General features: G+C 40.8%; 1 protein-coding gene across 1 annotated transcript; it reads left to right on the top strand.

Moving 5' to 3' along the window:
* Nucleotides 1-2,632: 2,632 nt before the first annotated feature.
* On the top strand, nt 2,633-3,094 carry LOC148700675 (uncharacterized). The gene has a single exon (XM_088707906.1). It carries the CDS (start codon nt 2,633-2,635, stop codon nt 3,092-3,094), a length of 462 nt encoding a protein of 153 aa, XP_088564032.1.
* The last annotated feature ends 17,931 nt before the right edge of the window (nt 3,095-21,025 follow it).

Raw genomic sequence — 21,025 nt, forward strand, 5'->3', positions numbered from 1 at the left:
CAGGGGCGGCCACAGGCCGCCGGGTCTGGCCGAGCCGGCAACAGACGCGGTCACAAGGCCGCCAGCCCCAGCTGAGCCCCACCTCTTCTCTAGCGAAGAGGTGGTGGCGCTGTTTAAAAAAAAAAGGAGAGAAAAGAGGGGAAATAGAAGGAGAGGAAGAACAAAAAAAAAGGCTTACCGGACCCTTGAGGCTTCATCCTCGGATGGCGATTTTACCTCGCCGTGGTCGGAGCAGATGAGGACCTCTTGGAGGAGATCCGGCCTCGGTGCCACCTCCTGGCTCTCTTCCTCTTCGCCGGCATCACTTCGGAGAAGAGGAGGGGCTGGCCTTCCGTTCGCCGCTGCCCCGAGGGGAAGCTCCGCCTCGGCCGGTGGATCGAGGGAGCCTCGCCTCCCCGGTCGCCTGCAAGAGTAAAGAGGGGAGCCGGAAGGCGGCGAGGAAGGAGAAAGGGGATCGGAGGAGGAGGAGGAGGAGGCCGAGGAGTTTCGGCCAGAGCGGCGAGGGCTTCGGTGGAGACGAAGGAGAGAATGAGAGAGAGGGAGAGATCGGAGGAGAGAGAGAGGCGCGGGAGACGAGAAGAGGCCGAAGCCTCTGGAAGAAACGAGAAGGCCCTTAAGCGGGCTGGCCTAACGGGTCGGATCCGGGTTCGGATCTAAAACCCGTTAGGCCCAAGTAACTTAAAATGGGTTTGGTAAACCCAATAAAAAGGTTGAACCGAGCCCAATTGAATGAAATGGGTTAAATTAAACCCAAAAAGCATCAGATCTGAACCTAACTGAGCCTGAACGAACCCAATTAAGCAAATTGGGTTAAATCCGAACCGAATTAAGCTTAATAGAGCTGAATCCGAACCCTATTCATGCCATGTTAATCTCAGCAGGCCCAATTAATTTTAAATCAGGCCTAGATTAAGTCCCATTAAATTGGCCAAATTGGCTAGAAAAAGCTGGACTTAATCATAAATCAGGCCCAACCCTTTTATTAAAAGCCCAATTAAACCATATGGACCCAAATTGGCTTTAATTGAACCCCAAAGGCTTCAAATTGGATAAATTGAATTAGGCTAAGATCCTTGAATGGGATCCAAGCAAGTCCATAGTAAGATGGGCTAAATTCTATAATAAATAGATAGAGAATAACATGATTCCTATGATGTGATTTTAGGTGATTAAAGATTTGTCACCTAGACTTAAAAAATTGGATAACGAATTTCTGTAAGTAATCTGTCCTAATTTTATTATATTTATGGATCATGTATATAAGTAGCATGTTCTTAATCTTATATGGATTATGTAAGTAAATAACTTTCCCTAATCTTTTATGGATCATGTTATGTTACATGAATTATCATTGTAAAAGTTAATTGTATGCAAATAGTCTATTCTTTAATCTTAATATGGATCTTATGAGCATCATGTTTATTAAGATTTTTTTAAGTATTTGTTCATATATAGCAAATTGCATCTAGCTAAGGGTACTGTTGCAAGAGGTACTATGGGCTCTTGATGCTATGGGTTGAATGCAATTGAGCCGGCCTTGCGAGTGGCCGAGAATGACGGAACCGGCCCCGCCAGTGGCTGATAAAAAACTGAGCTGGCCCCGCCAGTGACCGTTAATGAATTCGTCCTAGCATCCAAGAGGTACTACTTGCAAGCGGTACTATTAATGGGCTCAAAGATGGTACTGATCGAATGCAACTGAGCCGGCCTTACCAGTGGCCGAGAATGACTGAGCCGGCCTCGCCAGTGGCTGATAAAAAACTGAGCTGGCCCCGCCAGTGGCCGATGATGACTTCGCAGTAGCATCCGAGAGTATAGTCCACGGCATATCGGGGGTACGATTTTTCATATGTATATTCCATGAAAATTCTTGTTGATACAAAATACTGATTTGTTTACTCAGCATAAATATTTTGTCATGATAAATTGTTAGATAATATGCATATCAGCTTCTCAAACCCTATTTAAACATGTTTAGCAATTTTAGTTGATCCGATAAGATTATGCAGGATTACTTACTGAGCTATGTAGCTCATATCTGTTTATTTACATTTTCTTTCAGATCCTCACCAATGATCACCATCAGACGTATTTTTCTTTTGTGACAGGGCTTCTTTATTTTTGGGTGAAACGCACATACTTTTGTATACATAAACAGTATAGAAGTTCTTTATTTTGAACCAGCCTTAAAGGTTGTACTACAAATATTTTAATAATGAAAGTTTGACTACTTTTGGCTACCTGTTACCCTTGTATGAGGCTTCGTGCTATTGTGGGCGGTAGTCGACAATAGCACGGCCGTGTCACGGATCCGGATCTGGAGCGTGACATCTTGTGGTATTAGAGCCAGGTTAAAAAAGAAAATAACTATAAAATTATCTAGGGTAACGGGTAGTTAAGAATGTTATAGCTTATAGAGATTGTCATAATATGTTAGATTATAGTAATCTTATTTTAAAATTTTGATTGCTAGGTAGCTATAAGGAACATGGAGGATGAAAGAGAATTGTCCCTAGATCTTAGCTACCAATCGGTTTCCTAAGATACTCCATGTTCTGTAGCAGGTCAACCAGACCTTGCCAGGGTGTACCAGTTGTTGGCGCAACTATTACAGCAACAGCAGCAGATGCAGATGGCTGCTATACAACCGACAGATTCCTACTACGAGAGATTCCGCCGATTGAACCTGCCGATATTTGATGGTGGACCAGATCCCATGGCCGCAGAAGCATGGATCAGGGAAATGGAGAAAATGTTTCGAGTGCTCCATTTTCCCGACGAAGTAATGGTCAGACTGGCTATCCCTATACTAAAAGGGAATGTCGAATTTTGGTGGACGACCATGGAGACGGCATATGCCGTCAATGGAATAACCTGGAGGGACTTTAAAAGGTTATTCCATACTCAGTACTTCCCGGACTCAATCGGTCAGATGAAGCAAAAAGAGTTTTTGGTGCTGACCCAGTTCGATCAGATGTATGTTCTAGTGTATGCTAATAGATTTAATGAGCTAGGACGATTTTGTCCCCAATTCATGGAGGATGAAAGAAGCAAAGTTAACTGTTTTGAGCAGGAATTGAGTTACGGGATTTGATCCCGGATATTCTCTCGCCTGTTCACCAGTTATAGAGATGTGTTGGACCGAGCCTTGAAGGTTGAGGCTGATTTAAGAAGGTCTAACAAAGAAAGGGCTGACCTAAAGAGACCCAGGTCAATTGAAAGCCAGGGTGATAGGCCAAGAAATACTCAGGCCTAGAAGAGGCAGAATGGGCCATGTCCTAGCTGCGGCCAACAACATAGTGGGCCCTGTTTGAAGAAAGTAGGGGCATGTTTTACCTGCGGGCAGACGGGACATATGGTACACGACTACCCGCCCCGAAGAAGGAATGAGCCCAGACCCTCTGCACCAGAGGACCAAAGGCTGAGGAGCAACTCTCGAGTCTTCGCCCTGACTCAGGACGTCAGTGCTAATGATCGAGTGGTGACAGGTACATTACCCATCAACTCGGTTGATGCCTCTATTCTATTTGATTCTGGTTCTACGCATTTTTTCGTGTCAGTTAGTCTTTCCAGACAATTACACTGTACACTTGAGAAATTAGAAGAACCATTGCATGTCGCCACACCCCTTTAGAAAATAGTAGTTGTTGACACTAAATACAAGAACTGCATAATTCAGTTAGAGAAAAGAGAATTAGAGACAAATCTTCTACAGCTTGACATGCAAGACTTCGACATCATTTTGGGAATGGACTGGATGTCTCAGTACCACGCCCATATTGACTGTTACAATAAAATAGTGGTATTCTGGATGCCTGGAGAACAAGAGTTCTTTCAGGGCGACACACCCCTTCAAAGTATTTCAACAATGCATTTTATTTCCGCTTTGAAAGCTGGAAAGGCGCTAAGAAAGGGGTGTACGACTTATCTGGCCTGTGTAACGGGTACCCGAGAAGAGATCAAACTGGAAGATATTCCGGTAGTCAGGGGAATACTCGGATGTTTCCCTGATAAATTACCGGAATTACCTCCTGATCGAGAGATTGAATTCACTATCGATCTCGTACCAAGAATGGGACCGATTTTCCAAGGCTCTTGCTGAGCTAAGGGAATTGAAATTTTTGGAGGGGAACTTTGTCTTCCTAAAAATTTCTCCTTCGAAGGGTGTTACCCAATTTGGACGACATGGCAAGTTGAGTCCTCGCTACATCGGTCCATTTGAGGTTCTTGCCAGTGTAGGCAAGGTTGCCTACAAGTTGGCCTTGCCTCCAAAGTTGTCAGGCGTACATGACGTCTTTCACGTGTCTCCCTGCTACGGAGGTACATCCCGGATCCCAGCCATGTGGTGCCATATGAACATCTGCAAATAAATGAAGATTTGACATATGAGGAGGTTCCCCTGCGCATCGTTGATAGAAAAGAGTAGATCCTCCGAAGGCGTGCCAATTCCTACGTTAAAGTCCAGTGGACCAATCACACTGAAAGGGAAGCTACTTGGGAACTAGAAGAAGTGATGCGTCAGAGTTACCCTCAGCTCTTCGAAAATTGAGGCATATTTAATTTCGAGGACGAAATTTATTTAAGGGGGGAAGAATGTAATGTCCGGGCCCAATACAAACTAGGCCCAATGCTTTTAGGGCCCAGTTGAAGAGTATTTGGGCCAGGTGTTTAGTGGGCCAGTATGAAGAGCAGCCCATGGAGGACTGCTATCTCCCGCCTAAGGGCTGAAAGGACAAGACCCCAGCTGGCTATCAGAGAGAAGGCCTTAACCATGCAAAATGGGAGCCCGCCACCTCTTCACCCTCGGTTAAAGGAGCACTGAGCTGGCCTGAGGAGAGGGGGCAGCTGGTGGCTCCCGAAGTAAGGGTGAAGGAGAGGATGCCACTTCTCTAAGGGGTCAAATCCTAATCTACACTATATAACCCTTAAGCTTGCTAACCCACTGTTACTATACCCTCTTCACCTCTAACCATTTGAAATACTGCACCAGAGAGCCAGACTTGGAGCTGGAGGTCAAAGGAACCCTGAAGTCCAAGGAGAGGGAGGAGGGATTTTGTGAAGGTGATACTGCCTGACTACAACCAAACGGAGCAAGGTAAGCTGTGTTTCACCTAATAGGTAAGGTTTAAATAAAGTAAGAAGGGTGGGCATTCCTCTGTGGAGTACTTCTTCCCCCCTGTTTCAATAGTGAAACAGAGGGGAGAAGACCGGCACAGGGGAGAAGACTGGCACGGAGAAGATGGAAGAAGGGCCACGAGCCGGACCCACAGGCCGCGGGCCGACCTGAGAACGGCTCGGGCCCAGGCCTAGGCCCGTTATTCATCCGGGCCGAGCCCAACCGGACTCAGCCTGCAGGTGAACGGGGCACCGCAGCTTCGGCTGTAGCTACCCTAAGGCTCAAGGGCGGCCACGGGCCGTGGGTCTAGCCGAGCCGGCAACAACACGGCCACAAGTCCGCCAGCCCCAGCCGAGCCCCACCTCTTCTTCGGTGAAGAGGTGGTGGCGCCGTTTTTTTTAAAAAAAAAAGGAGAGAAAAGAAGGGAAACGGAAGCAGAGGAAGAACAAAAGAAAAAGGCTTACCGGACCCTTGAGGCTTCATCCTCGGATGATGGCCTTACCTCGCCATGGTCGGAGTAGATGAGGACCTTCCGAAGGAGATCCGGCCCCGGCACCACCTCCCGACTCTGGCCTTCCGTCCGTCGCTGCCCCGAGGTGAAGCTCCGCCTCGGCCGGTGGATCGAGGAAGCCTCGCCTCCTGAGTCGCCTGCTAAGTAAAGAGGGGAGCCGGAAGGCAGCGAGGAAGGAGAAAGGGGACCGGAGGAGGCCGGGGGGTTTCGGCCGGAGCGGCGAGGGCTTCGGTGGAGACGAAGGAGAGAACAAGAGAGAGGGAAAGATCGGAGGAGAGAGAGAGGCGCGGGAGACGAGAAGAGGCCGAAGCCTCTGGAAGAAATGAGAAGGCCCTTAAGCGAGCTGGCCTAACGGGTCGGATCCGGTTTCGAATCTGAAACTCGTTAGGCCCAAGTAACTTAAAATGGGTTTGGTAAACCAATAAAAAGGTTGAACCGAGCCCAATTGAATGAAATGGGTTAAATTAAGCCCAAAAAGCATCGGGTCTAAACCTAACTGAGCCTGGACGAACCTAATTAAGCAAATTGGGTTAAACCCGAACCCAATTAAGCTCAATTGAGCTGGATCTGAACCCTATTCATGCCATGTTAATCTCAGCAGGCCCAATTAATTTTAAATTAGGCCTAGATTAAGTCCCATTAAATTGGTAGAAGGCCAAATTGGCTAGAAAAAGCTGGACTTAATTGTAAATCAAGCCCAATCCTTTTATTAAAAGCCCAATTAAACCATATGGACCCAAATTGGCTTTAATTGAACCCCAAAGTTTTCTAATTGGGTAAATTGAATTAGGCTAAAATCCTTGGATGGGATCCAAGCAAGTCCATAGTAAGATGGGCTAAATTCTATAATAAATAAATAGAGAATAACATGATTCCTATGATGTGATTTTAGGTGATTAAAGATTTGTCACCTGGACTTAAGAAATTGGATAACGAAATTCTGTAAGTAACCTGTCCTAATCTTATTATATTTATGGATCACGTATATAAGTAGCATGTTCTTAATCTTATATGGATTATGTAAGTAAATAACTTACCCTAATCTTTTATGGATCATGTTATGTTACATGAATTATCATTATACAAGTTAATTGTATGCAAATAGTCTATTCTTTAATCTTAATATAGATCTTGTGAGCATCATGTTTATTAAGATTTTTTTAAGTATTTGTTTATATACATGCTTCATGTGCAGCATACTATGAAAAGTAAGTAACATGCCTGATCTCATAAATTATGGCTATGCATGCATTATGTTTATGCTGATAATTTTAAAGTATCATGCATGCAAGTTAATATAGCAAATTGCATCTAGCTAAGGGTACTGTTGCAAGAGGTGCTATGGGCTCTTGATGCTACAGGCTAAATGCAACTGAGCTGGCCTTGCCAGTAGCAGAGAATGACTGAGCCGGCCTTGCCAGTGGATGATAAAAACTTGAACTGGCCCCACCAGTGACAGTGATAGTCAACTTTAAGGACCACGCAATAGCACGTATCTAGTAGAATAGTGATTACGGGTATCGATCCACAGAGATTGGGGTACAGTTGTTTTCTTAAAAAATATTTAAAAGAAAAAGTTTGTGAAAAAATTAAACTAAGAAATTTAATTAAAAAATGCAATTAAAAGGATCAGTTGAGAGAACCTAGGGCAAGAAATTCACCACTAACATCGAAACAAGGGTTATTTGTATTTTAATTCGTTCTTGGATTAACATGCAAATTGGCTACAAGCCTAATAAGCATTCAAATAAAAAATTCACTAAAGTAATTTTAGGAAAATCAATCTTCAGTAGGTATGAAATGTCTACCCTAAAATAAGGTGGCAGGACACTTCATCTTCCTTAAGCATGGATTATCTTTATACTTACTCAGTGATCATGAAAAATAGTTGTACGAACATCATATTTAAAGTCACAGAGATTAAATATGAGATGAAAGAAAAATATTCATTTAAGGGTAAGAGGATTCATACAACTCCAAGAATATAAAATTAAATACATAAAACCCGTGTCCCTTTGTTAGGATTGCATTCAGCCCTGGAGAGGAGATCAGCCTTCCATGGAGTCGTGGGCGACAGCAGCAGTGGCACAGCAGCGGGCTTCCATCTCTTTCTTCTCTTCCTCTTGCGATTTTCTTGAGAACGGCTCCTTCTTAGCTCTTGTAGGAAGTCATTTCCAAAATACCCAAAATGTTTCTCTCTCCTGGCTCTGTGGGATTCGGCTTGTGAACCCAAGCTTCTTCTTCTCCCGGTGAACTATGTGGGATTCCGCCTCTGAGAAGAGCTTGGGATCAGCCCCCGGTGGGGAATGAATCCTCCTCTGTTCACGCTGGGGCCTTTTATAGGCTGCAACCTTGATCTCTCCTCTTCCCTATATCCGAGTGGAGGATAAGGATGAGGCTCTGGATTTGATGCTGGATTTGGAGCTAGGAACGACTGGATTCGGCTGGCAGCTTGGATGAACTTGGACGTTGGGAGATTCCATGAGATCAAACCGGAAGAGGATGATGTTGGTTCAACGCGGTGGAGATGAAGATGTTGAGAGTTGGTTCCGAAGCAGGGGATAAGCTTGTAATCCGAGATGCAGGGGATTTGATGCAGTCGTGGGATGAAGATAGATCACGAACGCGATCCGGAGGGAGGCTGGGACGGGCTCTGGATTTGGTTTGGAAGAAGGATACGACTGTTCTGGGATGAAGACTCGGCCCTTGTTCCGCTGGAAGGATGATCCGGAATGATTCGGAAGAAGCTGGATAAAAGGTGACCCGTGAAGCTCGGGATGCTGTCATGGATCCTGGATGATCATCACGAACGGGATCAAGCTTGGGACTCGGTTAGCAGTGGATAAGGATGGATCATGCTGAGATGCACAGAGGAAGCGTGGGAATCCGGCTGGTCGCGGGATAGAGATGAGGTTGATGGGATGCTGGGATTCCTTCATGACCGGGAAGAGATCTGATCTTGACGTTGGGGGAAATCTCACGAACGGCTGGAACACATGGATGAAGGGAGTTTGGATTTGGTTCATGGTTGATTAATGAGATAAAGATGAACTCGGAACAGGGGAACTGGGAGCTGATCCTTGAATCGCGGACGCGAGGAAGGTGGATCACGGAAAAATCGCTGGGACTCTGTTTCAACACAGGGGAATCCGGAAGGAAAGAAACCTTTGATGCGTGGAACCTTTTGCATGCATCACGGGTGGACTGCTGGGAAGATGGGTTCTGTTTTGAGGCAGGGGGAAATGATCTGGAATGCTGGGAGATCATCGCACGGGCTCATGCGGATGAAAGGAAACGGATGTGATTGATCGAGTTGTTGGGAGCTACTGGGACTTGGCTGGGATTCCTCCGTGGATAGGGTTGAACCCGAAATGGATGCGCACGGCTGAGAAGGGATGAGGCTTTGAGATCCGTGCGACTATAAATGGTATGCTTTGAGATCTTAGAGACAAATAATTGAAGGGATTGGATTGTTTTTGAGATTAAAATAGAAGAATTGGATCATGTGGAAAAAGGGGAAGAAATTTAGGTGAACTTGTAAAAAAGTCAGGAATTAATGGGAAGCACTGGATTTTGGAGAAGAGTTCTTGGAGTCGACTCCGGAGAATGTGAAATTGTGAAATGATGTAGTGTCAGTTTAGGCTTTACCTAATTGAGCTCGACTCGACCTGCATGCATTAAGCTTAATCAATAATCAAAATTGAATTAAAATGCATTGATAAAGGTGAACATATTTTTTAGTTGAATTTACAAAATATGTGAATGAAAATGATAATAAGTGCTATGAATAAGATATTAATTTATGCATTATTTAGCACTTATCAGACAGTTAATGAATTCGCCCTAACATCCAAGAGGTGCTACTTGCAAGAGGTACTATTAATGGGCTCAAAGATGCTACTGATCGAATGCAACTGAGTCGGCCTTGCTAGTGGCCGAAAATGACTGAGCCGGCCCCATCAGTGGCTGATAAAAAAACTAAGCTAGCCCCGCCAGTGGCCGATGACGACTTCAAAGTAGCATCCGAGAGTATGGTCCACGGCATGCCGGGGGTACGATTTTTCATATGTATATTCCATGAAAATTCTTGTTGATATAAAATACTGATTTGTTTACTCAGCATAAATATTTTGTCATGATAAATTGTTAGATAATATATATGTCAGCTTCTCAAACCCTATTTAAACATGTTTAGCAATTTTAGTTGATCCGATTAGATTATAAATGAATACTTACTGAGCCGTGTAGCTCATACCCGTTTATTTACATTTTCTTTCAGATCCTCACCAGTGATCGCCATTAGATGTATTTTTCTTTTGCAACAGGGCTTGTTTATTTTTGGGTGAAACATACATACTTTTGTATACATAGACAGTATAGAAATTCTGTATTTTGTACCAGCCTTAAAGGTTGTACTACAAATATTTTAATACATGAAAGTTTGACGACTTTTGGCTACCTGTTACCTTTGTATGAGGCTTCGTGCTATTGTGGGCGGTAGTCGGCAATAGCACGGCCGTGTCAAGGATCCGGATCCGGGGCGTGACATCATGTGTTAGAAATCTGGTTAGATTATTGTTTAGTATTATAACTCGAGGCAATATTCTAAGAAAAATTTTAGAATTATATATATATAAAAAGTTTACTATTTTTTTATGAGGAGATGAACTATGAAACGTACAATTGATAGAATATGGATACTGAATAATTTCTATTATATACAGGGAGAGATTTATAAGAAAAATTGATGGAGTAATAGAGAAATCCCGTATTAAAAAGTTGGGTTTTTTTGCATGAATATCCTTCTAAATATCGAATTTTGCGTAAATACCTTTTCAAAATTGATATTTGTATGTATACCCTCGTAAAACTCTGTTATTGTACAAATATCCCTAGGTTGTTCTATCGTTGTTAAAAAATTATATTTATATTAATTAAAAATAAAATAAAAATTTAATATAACGTTATTACCCTTACTCTTTCCTCCCCACCCCCACCCCCCAGTGCCTTGCTTCGGCTTCTCCAACGGTGCCTTACTCTCTTCCCTCCCATCCCCTCCGCCCCCCCCACCCCCCCCCCCCCGGTGCCCGGCTTCAGAAGACAGCTGTTCTTGTGCCAGAAGAAGATAGGAGATCCACACAGCTGTGCTCTGCTTAAGAATCTCTTGGGCCTAGAAGAGAGAGAGAGAGAGAGAGAGAGAGAGAGAGGACTGCTGGTTTGAGTTGGAAAGAAGGTGGCTTGTCTAAGGACCAGAAATGATGCTAAGTAGGTGGCTTTAACAGCACTGATCGAGTTGGTGGTAATGGAAACAAAAAACGAGAAACAAAATCAGGATAAAGGCTGCACAAAGCCACCTAAAATCCAGCAAAAGCTCAGAGAAATGAGTTTGCTTTGTGATAACAAGCAAGAGAGTCTCTTCTTTTTTTTTGTGTGTGGGTGGTGGTACTATTGGTCGTTTTTAAGGGCTCGTTTGGTTCGCGGGAAGCATTTTCCCTCTTAGGAATATGATTTCTGGAAAACAAATTTCATAGGAAGATGATGCCTAGAAAAGTACTTTTGGCATGTTTGGTTGACCATGGAAAAGTGACAAATTTCCAAAGTGCTTATGTTTGGTTAGCCATCCACTTTCCTGGAAAAGTTATGTATAATTTTTATTATGCTCTTAATAAAAATTAGGTTTTTAATGCCTCTTTAATGCTTCTTTAATGCCCATATCTCTCCTTTGAAAACTCCAACTAAAGAAGAGGCATCTCATTACTTTTCCGTTGACCACACTTTCTCCCATTCTTTTCCCACGAACCAAACGAGCCCTAAGGGCTCGTTTGGTTCGCAGGAAAAAGAGGGGGGAAAGTGTGGTCAACGGGAAAGTAATGAAATGCAGGGGCGGCCCAATACATTTGGGGGCCTAAGGCGAATCCAATAGATGAGGCCTTTTTTTAATAATAAAATTTTAAATAAGTATAAAATATTTTTTAAAAATGATATAAAAATAGATAGTAATCAAGTATAATATTCCAATAAAGATACACGAATCTAATAAGAATAGATAAGAAGTCTTTTCAATTTAATATAATTTTTGAATGAAAATATAGAAAAGTAATTAACCTAAGAAAAGAGCCATGAAACTGATTAAATAACTGAGATAATGCTTAATAATACTTTTATTCTGTCAAGTAAGAGTAGAATAGGAAAAGATCATCCTATGGCACTTCATGGTCAAGTAAGATAAAGAAATTATGGGAATTATGGTAAAGCAAGAGCAGAATTTGTCCAGGCCTTTTCTAGAAAAGAAAGTAGGGGCATTATGGAAAATTCACTCGATCTAATTAATAAAAATCCCATCCCACCATCTCCCTTTCAAAGTGAGTACCCTTACTTGGTGAGTACCGAAGCAGCTACTGCAGCATCACAGCACAGCAGCCATTCAACCCCCCCCCCCCCCCTTCCCTCCTTTTCTCTCTCTACCCTCCAAGAAGTCCATCTCCAATCCCCCTATCTTTCTTCCCGATGGCCCAGGTGGATCAGGAGTATTGTGAGGGAAGGAAAACCAAGACCAAAACCAAAAAAGAGAAGGGATGAAAGATAAGAGTGGCTTCAGGCGGGTATCAAGCCAACCAAATCCCTCCTCTCTCTCTCTCTCTCTCTCTCTCTCTCTCTCTCTCTCTCTCTCTCCCCCCCCTCCACCCAAAACAAAACTACTGTCCCCAACTTCCCAAATTGCTCCTCTGCAGGCCAGAAAACTCTCCACCTCCCTTCCATCAAGGGGGAAGACTCGTAGCCAGCTCCTGTTTCTGTTTTAAAAGGGGCCTTTGCTTCCTTTTGATCACGGTGCCAAAAACTTCCCCCCCTCTCTCTCTCAATTTCTTTTCTCCCTTCACCTCCCGGGGCCTTCCATTGGCCCGGGGCCTTAGGCAACCGCCTCGATCGCCTAAGGCTCGGGCCGGCTCTGATGAAATGCCTCTTGTTTGGTTGGAGTTTTCAAAGGAGAGAGATGGGAAAGTTGTATTCCCATGGGAATATGATTCCCACATTTCATGGAAAAGTCTTTCCCATGAGAAACATGGGAAAGTTACTTTCCCATGAGGTGGGAATCACTCCTTTTTTATTTTTTCCCAAAAAGACCCTTCAGCATTAAAGAAGCATTAAAGAGGCATTAAAGACCTAATTTTTATTAAGGGCATAATAGGAATTATACATAACTTTCCTAGGAAAGTGGATGGTCAACCAAACATAAGCACTTTGGAAATTTGTCATTTTCCCATAGTTAACCAAACATGCCAAAAGTACTTTCCTAGGTATCCTCTTCCTAGGAATCTGATTCCCAGGAATCATATTCCTAGGAGGGAAAATACTTCCCGCGAACCAAACGAGCCCTAAGTGAATTTATGGTGGGTTTTCAAGGCAGACAGGAAGGAGATATGGGTTTCTTAGGAGCTTGTTAGCTTGCTCCCATGGCCTTATTATTCTCTAAAGGGATGGGAAATGCCAGCCAATGAGGGGGAAATGCCCTAAGGGGAGTAGGGTTCAAGTGTGGAAGGATAGCAACAAGCATAGGTTCACAGAATCCAAAGGAACCTCGGCCCGTCAGGATTCTCTCGCGATCTATTACACTGTTGATACCTCTGGTGTCTCGGTAGCGGGCATTTTTCTTTTCTTTCTATTTTTTCGTTTTTGTTTCTTTTAACTTTTGAAGAGAGAAAGTGAGGGAACACTCAACTAAATATGGGTCATGTGCCAGTTTTCTGCAATGGAATTGGATTTTGGAAGAAGGTCTGGCTTGCAGACGGACTCAGTTAGTAGGTCATGGGTCACCGACTGGTGGTCAATTGCAAGTCTTTCAAGTCACGGGTCGCCCAACACCTCATAATTATGATATGGCTAATTAGATTTACTCAAATTCTTATCCAAAAGCATGGTAAAATTTTTATTTACTTTTATATCTTTATAAAAAAATTTATTTACACGCCTACCCATTAAGGATATTTTAGTCATTTTAATTTAAAATTTTTAATTTTTTAACGGTGTTAGATGGCATGGGTACATATGCAAAAATAAGAATAAAAAAGAATATAATAGCAAAATAAATATTTTACGAGGGTATACATGTAAATATTAATTTTGGAAGGATGTTCACGTAAAATACTATATTTAGAAGGGTATCTATGCAAAAATTATTCTAAAAAGTTGTACATCCAATGCTTATTTCTTGAGAAGTTTATAGTTTTAAAAAAAAGTTACACATCTGTCATTGAAACCGTTCACACGGAATAATAATTTACAATTTGTACTTGAAACCAAACTAGTTGTCGGTAACATGATCAATAGACATGGTTGCAATGTAGCTCTGTAACTTTTTTTTGCGTGCAAATATTGTGTGACGATAAGACTACTTATATGTTGAAACAAGTGTAGGTCTAGTGCTCATTCCTCAAGAAAAGGGAGAGAGACAAAAGAAAAAGATTGCTTTCTTTTAAGTGAACATCACGCCTAATTGCACCAAAATTTAGACGACTTACCTATTGTTTGTTGATGTCATTTTGCTTAAAATTATGAAAGTAAACAAAAATATAGATGTGTCAAGAGATGGACATGAGTCTCCATGCATAAACTGAGAATTCTAGCCCTTGGATAATGGCTATTTGTGTTATGCATGATAACCGCCCATTCCGTTGCTCTTTATTTGTGTGTTTAATGGAGCTTGCATGATCATGAGCCGTCGTGCATAACATGAACCGCTAGGATCCATAGACTGGTCCTCTCTAGTTCATGCGTGACATGAAAAAGATTCGAACTCGATGAACATATCTTTCAAATAGGATGCCAAGATTTAGGTGTCATAGGTTAAACATCTAGATATTCCCCTGAGGGAAATTCTTTAGATGGTCCCATAACCAAAGGTCGTTTACAATATGATCAACCATATTTCCAATTTGAATAGGTCAATCATAATCGAATAACAAGGACCTCATATCAATGATTCAAGTCCTTATATAAAGTTCACTATTTCTAAACTATTCATATCAAGTTATGTCAGATTGGACCGAACTGCTTAGTTTGGCCCATACTGAACCAACCCGATGGAGAATCGAGCCAGTTCGTCTATTAAAAATGGTTCCAACCTTGAATCGATTAGAGCGGGTTCCAAACCAAACCAAATTGGCCAGAATTGGCCTAGAACCGATCGGAACCATTCAAACCCCCTCCCCTTTTGCTACTTTTGTTAAAAGGAGAGCCTTCCCAACACCTTCTTCTCTACTTCATTTACGCTTAAGACACCTAAACGGCTCTCCCTTCCTCCCAATTTGCGAAATCACATTGATTCAACGAGATCGAAGGAAAATTCAAGCCTAAATAAGGTATGCTTCTTCTCTCCTATCTCATTCCCTCTATTTTTATTTTTTTGGTTTAAAAAATAGCTCAAAATTTGCAAAATAAGAGAAGATCATGCTAAAATTTTTAAATTGGGCTTGATTTTATTATATGTTATAGATTTATAGATGATCTACACGATGGCATAAAATATTTTAATTTTTAGATCATATATAATTTTGAAAATTGAAAAATATATTTTTAGATTAAACATCTAGAGGATATTTACATGGCATTAGATGGTTATTTATATGATACTATCTTATATGTATTTTTTTAATTTTTTGTAGCTAAATGGTGGATTCATTTTGGTTTGTCCACGAAAAATCTTAAGTGGCTAGCTATGCAGATGCTCTTCCAGACAGTCTCCTAGAGTGGCTGTGAGTGCAACTGGTTCACCCTCATCCAAAGCAAGTAGAGGAACCGTTTGACATAGAAACGCCTCAACGATCTTGTATATATTTACTACAATCTAAGGTTGAGGCTGAAGTATATTCCGAAGAAAGTAGAGCTAAAATACACCGATCCGATCTATAGTTCTTTTATTGATGATGAGAATAATCCTATGATCGGATGGCTCGTGGGCCAATAGCAGGAGACGAAGCTCGATGAGTGAAGATCACCTCCACGACTGACTAGTTTCATAGCTAGAGAGGCTAGGGCCGATGTAGGGCAATGGGCAAAAAGCAATATTCCATGTATCTTTTCAGCTGATCAGCCACAATCATAGAGGAGTCGATCACCACATGACTTCTTTTCCAAGATATCTTCATATATGTAATTAATTGTATTATTTTATATTTTTTACCTCACTAATTAATTTGAGGATATTTCGTGTTGTTTTTTTTTGCTAAAACAGAAGTATCATACATTACAGATACAGAACATGTTACTTCTTATAGCATGCAACATTCTACTAATTATTTTATATTTTGTATCATTTTAAAACAATAAGATGCATTATTTAGGTTAAATTGAAATCATATAAACATAAAAAAATCAAAAAATATCAAAAAATATCAAAATAGAGTTAAAATCATTGAAAAAGAGTGATCACTAATTAATTGAAATTGAAAACTCAAAAAAAAAATGTGCCGGTACGAAACCATCATACCCAAGCGCATCTTATGTCGATACGGTACCGGTTCGATATCATACCGACCCATTCACCGACCTATACGGATTTTGGTACCGGTTCTGCAGACCTTGGTTCATATATGAAAAATCACATGATTTGAAGATTTCTTATCCATGCATCGAGTGATTGAAAAATATATATTATTTTTTATTCTTTAAACTGTTTTTTGATCACTTGCTATATATATTTGGAGCTTTTAAATAATTTTTGAGTATCTAAACATCTTAGGATCGGTAAATCATATCTAATAACTCAAATTATCAGCATCCATTTCTATATATATCATCTACTTGAATGTTATAGGATTTTCAATTATATTAAAGTCCATCTGATGAAATAAAGGTGGGACTGCAGGTCCATTTTATGGAAGAGACAAATAGAAGTGGAGGAAGGTTAGGAGCTAAAAAAGCTCCATTGTACCGCGCTCTTCATGTGTGCCTACACCCCAATCCCTTACCATGACAAGTCTTTATGAACGGGCTCCAATGGAAAAAAAAAAATGTTAAAAAACACTTCTGGCATTAGAAGACACATCCTACTGCACTGATCGGAGGGGCATTCGTAGTGATTAAGGGGGTTAAAAATCAAGAAGTGAGTTATTTATACCAAGCATTCTTCTTATGGCTAAATCCAATCTTCTGGTTTTGCTAAAAGAAAAAGAAACCAGAGAAAGGGAGAGAAACTATCGAGCAATTGAAAGAAGTAGCCTTTATTTCCTTTGCATAAGCTCAACTAATTTCTTATGGAGAACTTGAGATAGAAGAGGGTGGTGAAAGAGACGAATCATGGTACGGGTCACATAGAGCTGATCACGGGCCTTCTTCCCCACCCAGCCCGGCCCAAAATTTTTCGGGCTTAGGCATTAAAAAAAGGCCCATGTTTTGGGCCTGGGCAGAAAAAGTGGCCCGACCAAAAAAATCGGGCCGGGCCTAGTCGGGCCATTCTGGCCCATTTTCATATTCCAAACAAAGAAAAAATCGGACCTGTCGGGTCGAGCCTATCGGGCCAGGCCGGGCTAGACGGACCTAGAACCAGATTTATAAAGTCGGGTCGGACCTGGACAAAAATTTAAGCCCGACAGTCGGGTCGGGCCGGGCCGGGCCTGGGCAAGGCCATCGGGCCTAATTTCTGCTGTAGAGCCTGGCCCGAGCCTGGCCCGGCTCGGATTTTAATCAGCTCTAGGGTCACATAAAGGATGGAAGCTTGAAAATGGTGGACTAGGGTGGAGTCTCTCTCTTGCCGTCTTAAGTTCGACACTGCCACTTATGCATTACATTCATTGTCTCATGTGACCCCCATAACAATATTCCTTGGGCTTGGGCCTTCCTATCTGAATTAATATCCTCCTCGTACGCAGGGGGATGGGAAGCTGGCCCAAACTCAAAACACCCCCCAACACAAGTGTGTGTCTAAGCCCATATTGCTTCTCCACCTTAGAGGCCCTATCTTCATTTTTATTTTTTCTTTTTTCTTTTTAGATTAAGAGAGACTAATTCACACCTCTTTTTTTTTTTTTTTTACTTATACCCGCTCTACCTTTGGGGGTTATCGAAACCCAACTTTCTTACCTAAGTAGCAAGGAATGATACCATCCAAGCAAGCGTTTGATAGTCCGAACACCCTATTTTCACCCATGACTATTGAACAGGAATTAGGAGCCAGCACTTGGACAGGATGTTCAGCATTCCTTTTCTTCCTTTTGATTTTATACAATGGTCAACATAAAAAATATTCAATGCATAAATTCATAGGTGCATCCAATCAATGGGTGCTTAATTTTTCTCATCCTCATCTCTGTCTCCTATCGAAGAAATGGGTTGTATTTTTGCGCATATACTGACTGCTGATGCATTTAATATTCTCTATCAGAGGCATGAATAGTTATGTTCAGTGGGTTAGTTGATGGGTTACTTGTTGTTTTCAGAATGTTAATTCTTCTACTTATATGTAAATTTGAGATGATTCTTGTACCCAAAAAAAAAAGAAAAAGAAATGGGCTGTATTTCTTAATTTTATTTCGAGCTAGCCTGGTAATTCCCGTTCGATCCATGGGTGAAAGTAGGACCCTCGAAGGTCGACGAGGACTGTGGGCCAGGCCCAAGCCATATGGGCTTAGACACAAACTTGGGGTCGCTGGGCCTGATCAGGCCCCATAGATAAGGCTCAACGATTTTTAGCTCAGCGTGGCCTGCCAGAAAAATAAACCTGTATGTGGTCTTATTTGAAGCTGGCTCTCAAGAAGGGAGTCAAAGATTCCATTGAAGGATGGCAGGGCTTGATATTGAATCCAAACTCAGAAACCATTTGAAAAATACAAAATAAGAAATACAAGTGATGGAGACAAGGAAATTATGCACCCATTGATTGGAAATATGAATTATGCACCGAACATTTGTTATAATAACCATTATATAATTTCAAGAGAAAAAAAGGTGAAAATTTTCTATTTTATATTAAATAATTTTTGTTCTATTTCAAGTTTATCCTGTGCCTACGGCATCCCAACGTACCAACAAAATATAGATTTGGCATTTGGGTAAAGGAGATCCTATCCTGAATTTTTTAATGCTAGTGATAATACACATGCAGATGCACAAATTATTAAAGACATTTTAATATATTTCTGTAAGAAAAGATTTAACATGAAATAAATGTCAATATACTGTTCCCATGAAATTATCTAAAATTTGCTTCCAACTAATTTACATCAACTTAGGTTTCACAGCAACTAACCAACTAATGCAAATTCTAGATGACATATGGCTCCCACAATGTGTAAACTTATGGGAATGACAACTCAAGGAGAAGTTTTTCTCTTGGACTCCTTTTTCTCTTAGAAATTAAGCATTATTTAAATCACTAACCCTTGTTTCAATATACATGGAAAGAAATTTACCAAAGGAAAAGAAATGAGAGAATAGAAAAGAAAATAAATGAAGAGATAAGAAATTCAAACCAAGACCAAGGAAAGAGAAAGGAGATGTAAGAGAAAAGAAGATGAAAGAAGAGGATTTTCTTTTTCTCTTCAAATCTCTCTATTTTTCGAGAGATTTAAAAAGCGGTTTTTGAGAGAAATTAGTTTTCTATATTTCTCTTATTTTGGCTCCTAACTTAGGCTCTGTTTGGGGGAGATTTTGAAGTGCCAAAAAGTACTTTCATTCAGGATAGGAGAGAAATTATCGGAAAAAATGGTACTTTTAGCTAAAAAATGGTGTTTGGTAAATTTTTCGAGAAGCTGTTTCAGCTTTTGTGGGAAGCTGAAAACAGCTTTTGGGAGGAAGCTCCAATTTGGAGCTTTTCGAAAATACTATTTTCAGCTTTTTTGAAAGCTGTATTTTTGACCAAAATACCCCCATTTAAAATAAAAAAGTTTCCTCCCAAAAACCTCTTTCTCATCGTCTCTTCCTCTCCCACCCAACCCCATTCCCTCTCCCCCGCCGCCTCACCCTCTCCCTCTGCCCTGCCGTCGCACCCCCTCCCTCTCCCCCACCTCCATGGCGTGGAGGTGCTAAAGAAGAGGAAGACGGGTGGTTTTTCCCTTCCCACGACCGCCCCCGGGCATGATGTCCCCGTCATGGAAAGGGGCGGTGCCGAAGAAGAAGAAGGTCCCACGATGGGGAGGGGTCGAAGAACAAAAAGAAGAAGGGGGTGCCCTCCCCTTTTCTGCGGCCGCCAGTGGTCACGACCCGCCCCCCTCCCGCGTTCGCCACGGCCCGGCCCCTTTCCGGCACTATCGGCCTTGCGGGAGGAGAGCACTTCCCAGGGGGCCGGCCGCGGCCGCGGGCGCCGCCAGCCACGACCTGGCCCCCTCCCGCGGCCGCGGCGGCCTGGCCCCCTTCCGGCACCGCCGGCCGCACTGGAGGAGAAGAAAGGAGAACGGGGGAGAGGAAGGAAGGAGAAGAAGAGAAGAAAAAAAGAAAAGAAAAAGAAAAGGAAAAAAAAGAAGAAAAGGAAAGAAAAAAAAGAAAAGAAAATATAAAAAATAATAAATAAATAAATAAATATTTATATAAATGAATGAATGAATAAATAAGATAATAAATAAATATATTTCAATATTATTAATTATTTACACTAATAATTATAATATTTTATACCTTTATTATTGTATTATACTATAAATATAATATTATAATATATTATATCATAATACATTAATATGTTATGTTAAATAATTTAATATTATGTGATATTATGAGAAATTAATTTATACTAATAATTATATTATTTTATACCTTTATTATTGTATAATACTATAAATATTATATTATATTACATTATATCATAATACATTAATATGTTATTTTAAATAATTTAATATTATGTTATATTAAGGAAAATTGATTTATGCTAATAATTATAATATTTTTTTATCTTTATTATTGTATTATACTATAAATATAATATATATTACATTATATCATAATACATCAATATATTATATTAAATAATTTAATATTATGTTATATTATGGAAAATTAATTTACTCTAATAATTATATTACTATTATGCTATGCTATGCGTGATATTACTATATTATAATAATATTATTTTACATTAAAGTAATATTATACTATATCATATATTATGTATTAATATATATTATATTTTATTATATTCTATTATATAATACTATATAATGTTCTTTATGGTAATTTTGTTATACAAAAGTACTTACTCAGTTTATTTACCAAATAAATGTTAAAGTGTCACAGCAATTTAGAAATGTAGTTACGAAACAGCAAACAGCCTTTTATAAAAACTTTACTTCAGACAGCTCTACTTCCAACAGCTCTCTCAAACAGGGCCTTACTATCCAAGATCTCCCGATCTCCCAATCTCAAGATCTGATCCACTGGATATCCACTTTGCGTCGATATCCGATGTCGTT

This window comes from Phoenix dactylifera, chromosome 11 (assembly GCF_051530095.1).
Source record: "Phoenix dactylifera cultivar Ajwa chromosome 11, Ajwa_hap1_PhDact_Kaust_v1.1, whole genome shotgun sequence".
Classification (NCBI taxonomy): Eukaryota; Viridiplantae; Streptophyta; class Magnoliopsida; order Arecales; family Arecaceae; genus Phoenix; species Phoenix dactylifera.